Below are 17635 nucleotides of genomic sequence, written 5' to 3' on the forward strand. Positions count from 1 at the left end.
TCCTGATTTTGCAAACACAGCTGTGGTGATTTGTTTTAAGCATATAAATAGCACTTGATTTCAGTGGGACTACTCCTGTTTTAGGATAAGCAAGTACCTTAAGCATTTACAGGATCAGGGCTAGGTCAGTAGATTCTGGAAGTTGGAGTAAGGATCTAATAATGGCATACTGCTCTAGAAAAAGTCTGCATATTAAACAAGTGAATCTAGGCAAAGATCCGTCTTGAGAAAAGGGAGGAAGATTGGTTCTGTGTGGCTCAGCAGAGTTTTCCAAAAGAATTCTGAACAGCTCTGAGATGCGTCTCTCTGTTGTGTGAAAGCCTATGCATTGCTTGAAGAAGGCCCTCCCAAATCCAGGCCGTTTCTGAGCCGGTGATGGCTTTTGTCTGGATTTCCCCAGTCTTGCTGACATCAGAGACTGCTCCTCACCAGCTCAAACGACAAGTCTGAGAGAAGAGAGGAAACAAGGGTGGGCAAAAACAGCGGAGAACACTTCCTGTCTGTACTACACAAAACTGCTAGACAGCTGGGACAAATTAATTAGGAAAACTAACATCCACTTGCCTCCCTACCCTATGTCTCCCCCTCCCCGCCCAAAAAAACAAAACAAAACCACATGGTCTGTTTGTGCTGGGTTGGAATCTACTCCAGTCCTTAGCCAGCTTAGACACAACTTTATAAAAACCTGGAAGAACGAGCACCAAAGCAGTTTCTCTCTGCAGATTCAGGCTTCCTATGTTCTTGCAGGATTGAGCCTCCCAGAATTCTATAGCTGGCCTTGCTGTCACACAGATATGTAGGTAAACAATATCCCAGACCATATTCCAGCTCTGTTGATGCAGCAGGGAAAGGGAGCTGATTATGTCTCCCTGATTCTCTGTCTGTGTTTTGTCCCAGCTCAAGTATAGATTAGGATGGCCTATATTAGGGGGCTCACAGAGTGGCATATGAGCCAGCTTCGTGCCAGCTCAAGAAAAATGTCCAGTTTCTGCCCCCTTACTGCTGCATGAGCTTGTTCACATCTGCCAAATAAAGCAACAAGTACATTGAACTGAGGCATAGATCTTGTTTGTATACGTGGCACTTACACATCCCAAAGCTGCCTTTGGCTTTAGGCCCACAGACATGGATGATCTTGTGGTTTTACAGGATATGAAGATTCTATTCCCTGATTTGCCTTCCTGCTTGACCTTAGGCAAGTCCTCTTTCCTCACCTCGCTCTGTCTCAGTATCTCATCTGTAAAACAGGGATAATAATACTCCCTCAAACAGGTGCTGCGAAGCTTAATTCATGACTGTGAACCACACTGAGTTCCTTAGATGGAAGACACTTGGACCATAATTGAAAGAGCTCTGCTCCCTTTCATGCAACAAGGTAAGTGGCAATATCTTTGAAAGAGGTCAGGTCAGTGGCTACTGTGCCTTCCTGAAAATCTGTCCAGTGGATCACAACAGGAGCTTATGGGGGCTGAGTGCAAGGCATGACTGTAGTGAAAGATGGAGTGCTGGACCCTTTACATAGCATAGCAGTGACTATAGATATAATGTAAGCCCTCTGAGGCAGGAATGATTGTCTAGCACCTAACACAGAAGAACAAAGTCCCGCGTAGTCTCTTAGAGACAACGATGTGCTAGACAGCATATTTTACTATTTTATTTTTCAGCTCTCATGTGTAGCAATTTTGCCTCATGGCAATATTTATTTTTATTTTTTTGCAGAGGAACATGGGAACTTGTGGAATGTATCAGAACCATGGTTCCTGGTCTCCACAGATATTTCTCGGAGGCATCTCTTGTAAAAATCTTACAATTGGCAGATATGGGGTAATCTTCCCCCTGCCTCTCTATGACATATTTATCTTATTGCCTAATAGTAAGAGGCTGGTTTGAGTCCTAAAGCAGGAGGCTTTTATCCCTTGCAAACTTCTTTGTTAGCATTAACTGTTGTAACTCTGGGTATTCTTCTTGTTATCCATATAAACAATCCAATTCCTCTTTGACTCTTCTTGGCCTCAGTGGCATCATGTGGCAGTGACTTCCACCAGCTAATTACTCCCTGAGTGGAAAAGTATTTTCTTTCATCAGTTTTGAATTAGCTACTTTTCAGTTTAATTGACTGTTCCCTTGCTCTTATGAGACAGAGAGAACAGACTCTCTGCTCAGTCTTCTCTAGACCATCTATTACTTTTATCATGTCACCTCTTATTTGCCTCTCTCTTGTCCAGTGGTCTTCAGCTATACCTGCCTTTTATTGTTCTACTTATTTTATGGCAGACGGGTGCATGTTTTGTAACTTCTGTAGGCTGAGCATATTGCACACACCAGGGGCTCCTTGCACCCCTCTTTTCCCACCCTCATCCCCTTCTATTTCAGCAGCTCCCTGCAGCCCCCCCCATTCCTTATGTCTGGGGCTCACTGAGATCCCCACTACCATTCCCTTCCCATCCCAAGGGTCCTGTGAGAACCACCATCCCCCCAGCATGCCAGGAGTTCTGTGTGCCCTCTATTTCTCCTATGCCACAATGCCCCATTCTCCTCCACGCATGCCAGGGCCTCTATGTGCAGTCCCATACCCCCCTTTTCCCAGTGCCCATTTCCTCATTTCACCCCATACCAGGCTCCCCCATTTTCCCTCCCCATCAGAGGTCCTGTGACCACTCCATTCTCCCCATCCCTTGCAGAGACTCTGTCTGGTCCCATTCCTTACCCCCATCCCCCTTTCAGGAGTTTTGTGCACACCCCTTTCTCCCTTCCCTGTCACCATTCTTTTTCTCCTTTCTTCTTTTTTTCTCCTTCAAGGTGTCAACATAGTTAATCTGTGTTGGGAGGATGGGCGGAGCTAAAATGAGGGGTATTGTTATGCTGGAATGTGTTAATGGTTGCCATCAAGCACCAGTTGCAGAGGTGGTTGAAACTGGCAGTTCTGCTAACCAACTGCCAGGGGTTCAATTAGTCACCCATTTCCCCCCTTTCAGGTTTTCTTCCCCCCCCCCCCCCCCAATCACAATAAAAGGGTTCTGCCCATTGTTGCCTGGAAAGTTCCTTGGAATTTTGGAACAGATCAGAAGCAGTGTTCAGGAGTTACTGTCACTGACAGAGAAATGCCATCAAGTTGAGCGTAGAGTTTTGTGAGCTCAGCCAATGAATATATAAATCATGGGGAAAGCCATTATCCGATGAAGTGAGCTGTAGCTCACGAAAGCTCATGCTCAAATAAATTGGTTAGTCTCTAAGGTGCCACAAGTACTCCTTTTCTTTTTATTAACTAAAATGTTAGTGGAGCCCAATTACAGAGGCCCCAAATGAGATCAGGGTCCCACTGCGCAAGGGGCAACGTACAAACACAGAGTGTTCCCTTCCCTGAAGATCTTACAGTCTAATTAGACAAGACTGACAGAGAAATGGAGGCACAGAGGTGAAGTGAATTGGCCAGGGTCACAGCAGCAAATCAGTGGCAGAGCTGGGACTAGAACCCAGGACTCTTTTGTCTAAGGCGCTCAGGAGAGCTGGGTTCAAATCTTGGGTCTGACACACTCCCTGTGTGACCTTGAGCAAACCGAGTATGGACTCCTTTGAGGTGCAGTCAGGGGTCCTCTGCTCTGTCTGCGTCCTTCTCTGGATTCCTTGTTCTGGCCCTTTGACTCTCCATCTCATCACCATTTTTTATTTTATTGTATTTGTTGTTCCCTGTGGTAATGGCTCAGTGGCTCCCCCCCCTCAGACTAGGGGGAGGAGCCACTGAGGTGGGCCTTTAGGTTTGGGTGGATCTTTAGGTTTGGGTGAGCCTATGGACAGGCCAACTTGACAGAACTGATGGGGAAACTGGTGATGTGACAAGTGAATTGGCCAAGGTAACAACAGCAACTCAGGGGCAGAGTTGAGGGTAGAAGCCAGGTATCCTGACTCCCAGGCCAGTGCCCTATCTCCTGGATCATGCTGCTTCTCTTGGTGATGTTATAACACAAATAAGGGAAAATAAAATAAAACCAGGTCCCCTCCCAGAATAATATTCAATCATTCTTTTGTACAGTAACTTTCAGCTGAGGATCCCAAATCCCTGTACAAATAAGGGTAAGTATCATTATCTCCATTTTATAGGTGGAAGTCAAGGGTAAAGCACATTTCTAGGAAAGCAGGAACTGCCCCTGTAATTTTTAAGCTGATGGTGTGGGAGGACTTATCACAAAGAGCAGAAAGATGAAGCAATTTAAAAGTACAGAGGAATTACCTACTAGTAAATTGGGGGCTTGAAAAAAAGAAAAGGAGGACTTGTGGCACCTTAGAGACTAACCAATTGATTTGAGCATGAGCTTTCGTGAGCTACAGCTCACTTCATCGGATGCATGCCGTGGAAACTGCAGCAGACTTTATTTATACACAGAGAATATGAAAAAAATACCTCCTCCCACCCCACTGTCCTGCTGGTAATAGCTTATCTAAAGTGATCATCAAGTTGGGCCATTTCCAGCACAAATCCAGGTTTTCTCACCCTCCGCCTCCCCACACAAACTCACTCTCCTGCTGGTGATAGCCCATCCAAAGTGACCACTCTCTTCACAAGGGAGAGTGCTGCAGTTTCCACGGTATGCATCGGATGAAGTGAGCTGTAGCTCACGAAAGCTTATGCTCAAATAAATTGGTTAGTCTCTAAGGTGCCACAAGTACTCCTTTTCTTTTTGCAAAGACAGACTAACACGGCTGTTACTCTGAAACCTGTCATTATGCAAGGCACTGCATTTAGCCCTATGGAGTGGAAATCTATCAACTGCATGAAAGGCAGTTTCCACAGTATGCATCCGATGAAGTGAGCTGTAGCTGACGAAAGCTTATGCTCAAATAAATTGGTTAGTCTCTAAGGTGCCACAAGTCCTCCTTTTCTTTTTGCAAAGACAGACTAACACGGCTGTTACTCCGAAACCTGAAAAAAATAAGTTAGTTGCAGCCCAAGTACACCAACTTGGAACCTGTCTCCAAGTCCCTGCAGGAGGTTCCCTCAGCTCTGGGCTCCCACTGCCCAATCTGGAACCGTCCACAGCAATAAAACAGTTTGGTCCTTCATCTGGGCACCACATTTCAGCGACAGTCATCAGCAGTCTCTGGCGCCCTGCTGTACCAGCTGCCCTTTGCTCTGGCAGAGGAACTGTTCATAATACTTGAAGCTTCCTCTTTTCCCAGCCCTGATCTCCCCCACCCTCCCTTGACAACAATGGAAAAGGACCCATCTATTGCCCTGGGTTTGTTGTTTGTTTTTAAAGGTAGCTCAGTTTTGCTTAGATCGGTTACACCCACAGGGGCTGTAACGTGTGTGCTGTAGTCGCAGCCGCTGTGACAGACTCGGGGACTGGCTAGCGAGGAGTTCTCACACGCAGCCCCTTTTAGACACACGCCTGCTGGAGTTGCAGTCAACTTTGCAACGAGCTACTTTCGCAGCGGCGGGTACAGCCGCTGTACGTGAGCTCACAGGGAGGAGCTTTCAGAGAGGGGAGCGAGGGAAACGGACTGGAGCCGGAATAAGAGGCTGAGAAGTGGCTTTAGGACAGAGAAATACATAACTGGATTGGTGGGAAAGCGATCGTCTTCTCGTGGGGGAATCCTTGGGCATCTGGCAGGCTGAAAAAACCCGAGCTGCTGCGAAAAACCTAGCCCTTGTCTGGATCTGCCTACAAGCCAGATGGAAAAATATAAAGGTAAGCTAGGAATGGTGCTTATTATTCCTGGGTGACGGTGCTGGGTGGTGCTACTGTGTGGGTGAGAGCGGAGAGGTTTTGTGGGGGAAACACGCCCGCAGAGGGATCTCTCCTCTCCCCTGCATGGGTTTAAAGGGGCTTGGGGGAGCCGATCCCCGTTTTCTTTCAATTGCTGGGAGCCGCCTTCCCAGCATGGATCGGTGGCGGCTGATGGGTTTCCGCTGCGGACTCCGATCGCTGTAGTAGACGGATGATCGGCTGGGATTCGGATTGAAATTCCAGTTTGGGCTTCTCCACTGAACTCACCCCAGCAGCTGCGCGTGTTTGGGTTGATTTGGTGTTTTACCCGTCCAGGCGCCCTGGCAGTTTCAAGATCCTCGGAAAAGGGGGATCCCTAGGGGAAGAGGCTAGAAGCTCTGGTGTGCATTGCCTTGGGCACCTTTTCAGACCTGGCTCCGTTTGGGGGTGCCCCCCTTTAGCGGTGTCCCCCAAGGGCTCCGCTGCATGCCCCCCCGAGACCGCGGGGGGGCTGCGGATTAACAAGGAGCGAGGGGAAATTCAGGGATAGGGCAAAACTCAAGCCAAAAAAAAAAAAACACAAAACCCCAACCAAGCCGGAGCTGGAGGAAGCGTGAGGGAGACGGAGTTCCCCTGGCCGGGCCGGGCGGTTTCAGGTGGGCTCGTTGCTGCTTTGGGAGCTGGGGCGGCGTCCAGCCGAAATGGAAACCGCAGCAAGTGCAGACAGGCGCAGTCCCTGTCAATTGGGGGGGGCACTGAGCCGGTTTCCTGCTTCGGAGCCAAATCCTCCCTCCATGCCCCTGCAAGACATTGCTGCTGCAGGTGACCTAGGAAGAGAGGCGGGCCGGGTTTAAGCCCGTTTTTCAATAGAGGGGTGATGGGGGGTGGGTGTCACTGGTCCAGGGAAGCCAGTGGAAAGACGCCTGTTGATTTGGGTTGGGGTGCGTCAGAGTTACAATCAGCCTGACGAATCCAATGCAGCTGTGGCTGACCAAATGCACAGCACAGGACTCGATTAGGGGCAAAGACCTGTAAAAATGGAACTTGGCCCCCAGAAAGCGAATCCTTTGGCTGTGCTGAAATCCCCAGCCTCCGCCATGGCAAAGCGAGGGCAAAGCTGACCGGCCTCCTTTTGCTTCTGCAGCGGAAAGAACCCCCCCACCCCCACCCCCTTTCCTTCTTCTGTGCGCTTGGGGGCATTCGGAGCACATCCAAATGAGCTGCATTATTTCAGAAGGACAAGCTGCTGGAGGGGAAATGGCAGCTGGTCTCCAAATAGGTGTTTTGTTCTGCTATTGAGCTGAGTGGGGTTTTTCTTAATTACTGCTCTGGTTTGCTGAGTAGTGTACTGTATAGTGTGAAACCAGAATCGGATCTGCTATGCTGGTGTAAATACACGGAAGTCAATAGGTTACTAGGGATGGATGCCGGTGTAGCTCACTTTGAGGAGAACAGAAGCCACAACAGAGGAAAGAAAGGTCAGGCTTGACAAAGCCCTGGCTGGGATGCTTTAGTTGGGGATTAGGCCCTGCTTTGAGCAGGGGGTTGGACTAGATGACCTCCTGAGGTCCCTTCCAACCCTGATATTCTATTCTATGATTCTAAAGGGCACAACACTAGCCAACGACGATGTCTCCTTCAAGATTACACCTGTCACTTCTGTGGAAAATCTGCAAGGCACAAATGGGGCTCCTCAGCCACTTAAAAACCAACAAACCCCGTTGACTGACATCATCTGGGGATAGCCAAAGGGAGCAAAGAGAAGAATCAACCTGTTTTTAAATTCTTTGTAGCCTATGCACACCTGCTGACTGTCCCTATTTAGGAAAGGACAATCTCAGGGTAAGACCCCCAGCTGGTGTAAATCAGCCTGCAACCAGCACCAATTTATGCTATAGAATATCAGGGTTGGAAGGGACCTCAGGAGGTCATCTAGTCCAACCCCCTGCTGAAAGCAGGACCAATCCCAGTTTTTGCCCCAGATCCCTAAATGGCCCCCTCAAGGATTGAGCTCACAACCTTGGGTTTAGCAGGCCAATGCTCAAACCACTGAGCTATCCCTCCCCCCCATTCCGTTCCATCTAGTGTGTGGAAAAAGCCAGATCCCTGACTGGCATAGCTATGCCAGGATAAGTGTAGCCCAACCCTTGGGCAAAACATAACTTGGTCAACTTCAACCACTCCCTTCTGGCCAAGGAAACAGGGAGAATGCCCTAAACTAGTGGGCACTTAGGGTCTGATCCTGCTTCCATATGAGACTCCCATCTCTGGAAAGACGAGCGGGCCTGTTCTCTGCAAGGAAAACCTATAAATGCTTGTGCTGCAGAACAGACGTAGCAGTTGCTCTATTCACTGGGCCCCCTCAGGATGTTTTAGTGAGGTAACAGGGAATTTTGTGCTCAGCCAACAAGTTCCAGCCTGACTTTTGATTTAACTGATGCTCGTTAGTGTGACAGCAACAAGATTTTATTAGGATGAAGTAGCTGCACCAAAGCTGTGGTGATTGTGCCCATTTTAAATGAGGTTTAACCGACCTGTTGTAACCCACATACCTCCTGGGTGTGGTGTTCTGTTCCATTTAGTGGCACTGAAACCGCTAGAGAGAGTTAAATGAGTCTGCTCTACTTAGTTAAGAGCCAGTTGGCTTTTAGCTCATGGGTAGAGGCTCGTGCACTAAGCTCCAGAGATCCCCTGTTCGATCCCGCCCGCCGATGACCGGGGTCTGACAGTGTTACAAGTTGGGGCTTGTTCGGGATTTCAGCTGGGAAGTCTCTGAAGCTCGTGATGCGCTTCCTCAGCTAGGGGAGGTATGTCACCCACATACTGGGTGTGGTGCTCTGTCCCATCTAGTGGTACTGAGACCACTTAGAGAGAGAGATAAAATAAGTTTGCTCTACAGCCTTAGCTAACAGCCAGTTGGCTTTTGGCTCATGCACTAAGTTCCAGAGGTCCCAGGTTCAATCCTGCCCATCGACGACCGGGGTCTGTTGGTGTTACCCTGGCACACCTCTCAAAAATGCAAAGATGAAAAATTTTGTACATCGTTAACTGGTAAGGCTGATAAGCTACACTGGGTGAACTTCTGACCCTACTGGAGTCAGTGAGAGTTTTGCCATTGAGTATTTTCTGAATATGGTAGCACATTGGCTAATTCAGTAATATGTACTTAGTGCAATGGGAAATATGATACTTTCAGCAAGGTTTTATTGAGACCACAAAAGGCATTTTAAAGTATTGCTAGATATTATCTCAACATACCACTGAAATGACATTAAAGTTAATGTTAAGAGACAAATTCTGCATTGACTTTTTTGCTACACCCTGCACAATTCCATTCAAATAGAATTGCAATGGCTGCATCTTAATTAATCTACTGCCATGTGCTGGGTGTTTTAAAAATATGTCCATAAGAGTAGCAGGGATGTATTCTGGACATGTGTGTTGAACAGAAAGCACAACATCTGCCCTGGGCAGGGAGCCCGGGGGGTGGGGACATGGGCTGGGGCTGCTGTCAAAAGTGGAGGGTCCGCAGATGCCCGAGCTCCCCCGGCTGCTCTTACCTGGGCTGGCTCCAACTTTTGGGGGCAGGGCCTTGGGGGGAGATGGAGGGGCAAGGGGCCAGGCCTGTGGCAAAAAGTGGACAGGCTCCTGTGTTCCATCGTCCTTGATGTCACTCCTTTTTTGTTGGTTTCAATGCTGCTAAATTGTAGCACTCCCATATTGCATGCATGAACATGCATGAACAGTCAGAATGCCAATTTACTATTGTTTCACCACCTGCATCTCCAATCCTCATATCTTTTCTTCCATCAGCTCTATCAGGGGGCACTTCATGCAGATGATCTGAAGAATGGAAAACCTGTCTTATGAAAGGGGACTCAAAGAGCTTGGCTTGTTTAGCCTAACCAAAGGAAGGCGGAGGGGAGATAGGATTGCTCTCTATAAATATATCAGAAGGATAATTACCGGAGAGGAATTATTTAAGCTCAGTACCAATGTGGACACAAGAACAAATGGATATAAACCGGCCATCGGGAAGTTTAGAGTTGAAATTAGACGAAGGTTTCTAACCATCAGAGGAGTGAAGTTCTGGAACAGCCTTCCAAGGGGACAAAAGACATACCTGGCTTCAAGACTAAGCTTGATAAGTTTATGGAGGGGATGATATGATGGGATAGCCTAATTTTGGCATTTAATTTATCTTTGCCTGTTAGCGGTAAAGATGCCCGGTGGTCTATGATGGGATTTTAGATGGGGTGGGATCTGAGTTACAACAGAGAATTCTTTCCTGGGTGTCTCACTGGTGAGTCCTGCGCACATGCTCAGAGTTTAGCTGATTGCTATATTTGGGTTCGGGAAGGAATTTTCCTCCAGGGCAGATTGGCAGAGGTCCTGGGGGGTTTTCGCCTTCCTGTGCAGCGTGGGGCATGGGTCACTTGCTGGAGGATTCTCTGCACCTTGAAGTCTTTAAATTGTGATTTGAGGACTTCAGTAGCTCAGACATAGGTTAGGGGTTTATTACAGGAGTGGGTGGGTGAGATTCTGGGGCCTGCGTTGTGCAGGAGGTCAGACTAAATGATCATAATGGTCCCTTCTGACCTTTAAGTCTATGAGTCTCTGACAGGGGTGGGCAAACTACGGCCCATAGGATTGCCCCCCATGGTGCCACAGGCCCCATGCCACTCTCAGAAGCGGCCGGCACCACGTCCCTGGGGCCTTAGGGGAGCGGGGGCTCTGTGCATTGCCCTTGCCTCCAGGCACTGCCCCCCGCAGCTCCCATTGGCCAGGAATGGGGAACTGCAGTCAATGGAAGCTTTGGGGGAGGTACCTGGAGGTGTGGCAAGGGCAGCCTGTGGAGCCCTGTGCCCCCCCCACCCCAACACAGATGTGGTTCCAGCCACTTCCCGGAGCGGCGTGGCATCGGGCCAGGGCAGGCAGGCAGGGAGCCTGCCCTGGCCCCAGTGTGCGCTGCTGCCACCCCCGGAGCTGCTTTAGGTAAGCGGTGCCGGGTCAGAGCCTGAACCCCTCTTGCTCCCCGCCCCCCAACTTCCTGCCCTAAGTCCCCTGCCTGCACCTCGCAGCGCTCCTGCACTCCAACCCCTGCCCTGAGCCTCCTGCCACACCTCACACCCCCGTGCACCCCAACCCCCTGCCCTGAGCCCTTGCCACACCCCCATGCATCCCAACCCCCTGCCCTGAGCTCCCTCCAGCAGTCTGCACCCCTGTCCTGAGCCACCTCCTGCACTCCGCACCCCTCCTGCACCCCAACCCCCTTCCCTGAGCCCCCTCAAACACCCCACACCTCTCCTCTGCCCCAACCCCTTGCCCTGAGCCCATTCCCGCACCCCCTCCCGCACCCCCTGCCCCAGCCCTGCATATAATTTCCCCATCCAGATGTGGCCCTCAGCTCAGAAAGTTTGCCCACCCCTGGTCTATGAGTTCAAGGGAAGGAATTTCACTTTAAGATCTTCCCATCACTTAAGGGGTGGGGGGCATACGTGCTGTCCAAGCAGAGAAAACGCCTTTTCTTTTTAACTTGAAGCAGGGCCAGTTTTATTCCAGACACCTGTTGAAGGACACTGTTTCTTTAAAAAAAGAAAAGGAGGACTTGTGGCACCTTAGAGACTAACCAATTTATTAGAGCATAAGCTTTCGTGAGCTACAGCTCACTTCTTCAGATGCATATCGTGGAAACTGCAGCAGGCTATGCATATGCATATGCATATCTTCCACGATATGCATCTGAAGAAGTGAGCTGTAGCTCACGAAAGCTTATGCTCTAATAAATTGGTTAGTCTCTAAGGTGCCACAAGTCCTCCTTTTCTTTTTGCGAATACAGACTAACACGGCTGTTACTCTGAAACTGTTTCTTTAAGGCCTCTTAATGATGTTGTAACACGTTCTCAAGAAGAGATATCCCACCTCCTTCCCAAGCCTTAGTGACCTTGTCATAGAAATCCTGCTAGGAGGGCTGCAGAGAGGGTCCATGCGGGGTATAAACCTGAGAAGGGGTCTCCATAGCAGGATGGAGACTCATGATTTGCCTTCAATAATCAGCAGCGGGCTCTGTCCAGGATAAAACTGAGATTATAGAGGGTTCCCTTACCTGCCTTCCTGAAATCTTTTATCCTTCGTCTCCCCAGCCTCTGAGAATGAAGCTGCAAGTTTCTTAAGTAGAACATACCCCTGACTCAACTAATGCTGTGAAGACTTCGAAGCAGGATCTCCCCTCAGAGACACCTTTCAGCAGTGCCTGATTTTAATCTGAAAGCATCTCATCTCTCTTAAAGCACAGCGACAAAAAGAGTCTTTGCATGTTTCAAAAATTGTGTGTGGGGCAATAGCTGCAGCAGGAAAATTAACCCATTTGGGACTGTGGGGGAGAAGGTGCTTGCAAAGGAAAGAGGAAATGTGTTGGGTGGAGGACGAGGTACATCCATCAGTGCCTTGGCAATGTATTGGCATTGACAAGATAAGTTTTTTTTTTTTAGAACTACCGAACCCATATACTCCAACTGAAGCATGATTTCTAATCAGATCTTTTAGAGAAGGATAGGTGGGGCTCCCCTTGTTCTTGGCTGTTTGGGCTGGAAGAAGTTGGCAAACTGCATTTCTTTTCATCTGAAGATCTCCAAGCATTTTGCATACATCAAGGAGGTCTTGCAACGCTCCTGCAGGCTAGATATGTTGTACTGTGCCCAGTTAAGCTGTATCTACACTTGCAGGAAAAGGGGTATTTTAACATCTAAATGTAGCTAAGGGTTTACCCTGACCAGCTAACACATGTTAAACCAACAGCTTGCCTTGTCTAGTGAAGACAAGGCCTTAGAGCTATGAGTAGACATAATCAAAGCACAGAAAAGTTAAGTGATGTGCCCAGGGTTTTGCAACGCTCCTGCAGGCTAGATATGTTGTACTGTGCCCAGTTAAGCTGTATCTACACTCGCAGGAAAAGGGGTATTTTAACATCTAGATGTAGCTAAGGGTTTACCCTGACCAGCTAACACATGTTAAACCAACAGCTTGCCTTGTCTAGTGAAGACAAGGCCTTAGAGCTATGAGTAGACATAATCAAAGCACAGAAAAGTTAAGTGATGTGCCCAGGGTTAAATAGCAAGGCAGAGCTGGGAATAAAACTGGAGAGTTCTGACTCTTACATATCTAGACTAGAGTTTGTGGCCCTTATCTAACTCAAGTTCATGGGCGATCATGTTGAGTTAACGAATATGATTCTAAATTCCAGTCTACAGGCTCCACAAGTGGTGGTGGCGTAATCTAGAACTCAGCCAAGGATAATGTTTGCAGTTGTTAGTTAACTTGATCTAATTGGCAATCTCTGAACTAGAGTTAAAACGGGACAACATGCTTTACTCTAGTTAAACCCTACATCCTAGTTAAACCCTACATCCTCTCCTGTAACAGCTACCTCATTTAACATCTGTTGGAAAATATATAGATGACAAATGGCTGTCCTCCATGTAACATGCCTGTCCTGTTATGGAAGTGACCCGTGTGGGTGTTTGTGGAGGGAGCAGAGGATGCCACTGCTGGGAGTAGGCTGGATTTACTCAGTGGGGATCCAAAAGAAGAAACCCTTTTTGGTTGTTGTGAATGGCTTCCAAAACCACAACCCAACTCAATAATAGATCCATAGCAGCCACTCTCAAGCCAAATCCCATCCTACACACAGTCACCCAGACTAGATCATTATTGCTGTCTCTCTTCTAGCATAGATGCATCTCTAGCCTCAACAGAGCACCGGAGGATCCTGTAGTTTGCTACTTGTGGATGCGTCTCTCTGTGTTCTATGGATTCCGAGGCCAGCAGGCACTGTTGTGATAATCTAGTCTGACCGTTTGTTATAAACTTCCCCAAAATAATTCCTAGAGCAGATTTTTTTAGAAAAACATCCAGTTTTGATTTTAAAAATTTCCAGTGATGGAGAGTCCACCATGACCCATGGTAAATTGTTCTAATGGTTAATTACCCTCACTGTTAAAAATGTAGGTTTTATTTCCCATTCTGAAATAGTCTAGCTTCAACTTCCAGCCATTGGATCGTGTTATACCTTCTCTGCTAGACTGAAGATGGGATGGGTTCGGTCACAGAATCCTCCTTGGGACAGTCACTTGATGTGCTGAGATTACCTCTGAGCCTGTTTTCCCTGCCAGGTTGGGGCTCCAGAACCCTGCCTTGTTGAGCCAGACATGCTAGTCTGCTGCAACACAGACCCAGGTCTGGTCCATGCCCCAGAGCTGCAGACTTTAACCAAAAACTGCTCAGCAGATCACCTATCTCCAGCACTCAGATGCCCAGCTCCCAATGGGCTCCAAACCCCAAATAAATCCATTTTACTCTGTATAAAGCTTATACAGGGTAAACTCATAAATTGTCCGCCCTCTATAACACTGATAGAGAGAGAGCTGCACAGCTGTTTGCTCCCCCAGATATTAATCACTTACTCTGGGTTAATTAATAAACAAAAGTGATTTTTTTAAGTATAAAAAGTAGGATCTAAGTGGTTTCAAGTAATAACAGACAGAACAAAGTAAGTTACCAAGCAAAATAATACAAAACACGCAAGTCTAAGTCTAATACATTAAGAAACTGACTACAGGTAAATCTCACCCTCAGAGATGTTCCAATAAGCTTCTTTCACAGACTAGACTCCTTCCTACTCTGGGCCCAATCCTTTCCCCTGGTACAGACCTTGTTAGTAACTCGGGGATTTCTCATGACTGGCAGCCCCCTTTGTTCTGTTCCACCCCCTTTTATAGCTTTGGCACAAGGCCGGAATCCTTTATCTCTCTGGGACTCCACCCCTCCTTCTCAATGGAAAAGCACCAGGTTTCAGATGCATTCCAGTTCAGGTGAAATGATCACATCTCATTGTAAGACTTCATTACCCACTCGCTGGCACACAGGTATACAGAAAGGCTTACAGTTAAACAGAAACATTTACAACCAATTGTCCTGGTTAATGGGAGCCATCAAGATTCCAAACCACCATTAATGGCCCACATTTTGCATAATTCAGTAGGACCTCAGAGTTATATTTCTTATTCCTAGTTTCAGATACAAGAATGATACATTCATACAAATAGGATGAACACACTCAGGTGATTATAAGCTTTGTAATGATACCTTACAAGAGACGTTTTGCATAAAACATATTCCAGTTAGATCATATTTACACTCATAAACTTGTTTCCATAAAACATTATGGAGTGCAATGTCACAGAAGACTCCATTATTAAATATTTGTTCTCTATGTTGGTACTTATATACTGTGATCAAGTTACCCTTTAGCCATCTGTTTAAGATAAATAGATTAAGCTCTTTCAATCTACCACTTTAAGGTAGGTTTCAGAGTAGCAGCTGTGTTAGTCTGTGTTCGCAAAAAGAAAAGGAGTACTTGTGGCATCTTAGAGACTACCAAATTTATTTCAGCATAAGCTTTCGTGAGCTACAGCTCACTTCATGGAATGCATCTGATGAAGTGAGCTGTAGCTCATGAAAGCTTATGCTCAAATAAATTTGTTAGTCTCTAAGGTGCCACAAGTACTCCTTTTCTTTTTGCGAATACAGACTAACACGCCTGCTACTCTGAAACCTGTCAAGAAAACATGTGGCAGCTGTTAGATGTGCAGGAAATAAAAACTAGGCAAAACGTAGATATGTTTGAACGAGGCTGAGTGTTCTTATGTGTGACTGTAACCCTGCAGAGTGAAGTTACTTCCTTCAATATTCAAGCAGGCTCCTCACCCTGAGCTTATTTGCTTGGTTTAGACTGTTGTAATCACATCTTATATCCCAGACCAACAAGTAGGACAGACGAGCACAGTAAGTTTGCCAGTGGCTGAGGAAGCTTAATGATGTGACACTCGTTTATTTGCAAACTGTGTTTTATTTTTCTGGTCCTAGTAGGTCTCTGTGCATCTCTGTGGTGAGTGTGCACACATAAGCACCTTGTTAAGACTCAGGAGAATGGGTTCCATATAGAAATGGGCCAGACTGAAACACTTGAGCAAACACATTTGAATTCTAGGAAAGTGCAGATCCAAGTCTTAGGATCATGCTAGTTTTATATTATAACAGTGACAGTTTGTAGTTTTCACACAGGGAGAGGCATTTCTGTCTCTCTTAGGTGCTTATCTGGCCCCCATTACCATTGTACCTGAGGGGCCCCCCCATCTTTAATTGTATTTAGCCTCACAACACTGCAGTGAGGCAGGACAGGGCAGTGGTGTTATCCCATTTTACAGCTAGGAAACCTGAGGTTGAGAGACTACAGGTGAAATCCTGTCGTCCCGTTTAACCTCCCCCCCAGTTGTTGGCAAAATTTCTCATTGACTTCAGTGGGGCAAGATTTCAAGCGAAGACACTTGCCTGGGATCAAGCACCGTGGTGGAGCAAAGAACTGAACCCCCTGATGCTGAGGGAATGCCTGAGCCAATGGACCATCCTCCTGCTTTGGGAGGGTTTCCATACACATAGCAGGACATCAAGGGGATGATCTTCAATCCTCCCTTTCTCCACGCCTCAGGAGGAGGGAATGGCAGGGCCCTGTGAGGGAGAGGAGTGGGCTGAGGAGGTCTGTCTCTGTGCACATGCTTCTCCTTAAATCCCACAGAGGAGAATGGTGTTTGCCCCAGCCAGCCAAACTTTAAAAAAACAAAGACCTCCTGGGAGACTTCCTGATACTCTGGTGGACCAGACTGACCCTGCTTGTGGCATGCTGCAAAGCTCATCTGTGGGGGCCGCCGCTGTATTGCCAGCCCCAGGTGTTCAACAGTCATGAGTCAGGCCTCCCAAAAATCTCAAGACTGGCCAGAAACTAACTTTTGTTTTTTTAAATGAAAGCTGACAGTCTCTCACAATCACAGGGCTCCAGGAGCTGGAGCTTTAAGAAAAACACCAAAGAGTGTGCGATAAAACCTGCACAAGCTGATGAAGCTGGAATGCGCAGGGGTGTGAATGTGGTAAGAGGGGTGGCTATCACAGTCAGTGTGGTCTAGGCAGTTCAATGTGGAGTCTGTCCATGTGCCTTGTGGATTTTACACTTTGCCTTATACATTTAAATTGCTGTAAGAGCCCTGAGTGAAGGTGAGGTGTTCTGAAGGCTAAATAAATGAATCCGTGGTGCATGGCCAGGCTGCTAGGGTTTAGAGGTGGCCATTTCACTGGGCCAGGAAGAGAGGGGGGATTTCTGGACACTGAGTTATGTCTACACTGCAGTTAAAAACCCACAGGTGGCCTGTGCCAGCTGGCTTGGACTCACAGGGCTCAGACTAAAGGGCTGTTTAATTTTGCTGTAGATGTTTGGGCTCAGGCTGGAACCTGGGCTTTAGAACCTTGTGAGGTGCAAGGGACTCAGACCCAAATGTCTATACCACAATTAAACAGATCCTTAGTACTAGCCCCTTAGCCCGGGCCAACCACCGATGTCTAATTGCAGTGTAGACATACAGTGGGAGGAGGGTTGGGTGAGGAGCCATTCTGATCCACTTTCCCCCTGTTATAAATCATCCACCCCACTCCCTGTCATCTTTCTGGTCCTGAGCTTTAGCTGGGAATCTGTACTGCTGTTTCTGCAGCAGCCGCAGCTCAGAAGAGGGCATGACTGACTACGACTGAAAGTAAATGAAGCTGGATGTCTCCAGAAACAAATGGTAATGCTAATGATTGGCATTGTTTAGTAAATGTGGCGGGTGGGCCAAAATCAGTGAGAACAGCTGTTACTAAAGGAAAGGCAAGCATGGGTAATTGCAGCTGGCAAGGAGAGCCTGACTTACTGCCTGCAGACTAGAACGTGGTGAAACAGTTTAGCTGTGGAAATATAGACCCCATTGGATATCAGCAGCTGGGGATATGTTTGAAATCATGCAGGGGAAAGCATGAGAAAATGGCAATTGTTTGGTCTAAAGTTC

General features: G+C 47.5%; 1 protein-coding gene across 4 annotated transcripts in view; it reads left to right on the forward strand.

Annotated features, from left to right (window-relative positions):
• Window positions 1-5378: 5378 nt before the first annotated feature.
• AFAP1L2 (actin filament associated protein 1 like 2) overlaps window positions 5379-17635 on the forward strand; it is a 121256-nt gene continuing 108999 nt past the window's right edge. For all 4 annotated transcript variants that reach the window (XM_073354295.1, XM_073354296.1, XM_073354297.1 and 1 more), the window contains exon 1: window positions 5379-5687. In XM_073354295.1, the coding sequence (XP_073210396.1) occupies window positions 5672-5687 (16 nt within the window). In that variant the 5' untranslated portion in view covers window positions 5379-5671. The remainder of the gene's footprint in view (window positions 5688-17635) is intronic.

The sequence above is a fragment of the Lepidochelys kempii genome, chromosome 7 (genome assembly GCF_965140265.1).
Source record: "Lepidochelys kempii isolate rLepKem1 chromosome 7, rLepKem1.hap2, whole genome shotgun sequence".
Taxonomy (NCBI): Eukaryota; Metazoa; Chordata; order Testudines; family Cheloniidae; genus Lepidochelys; species Lepidochelys kempii.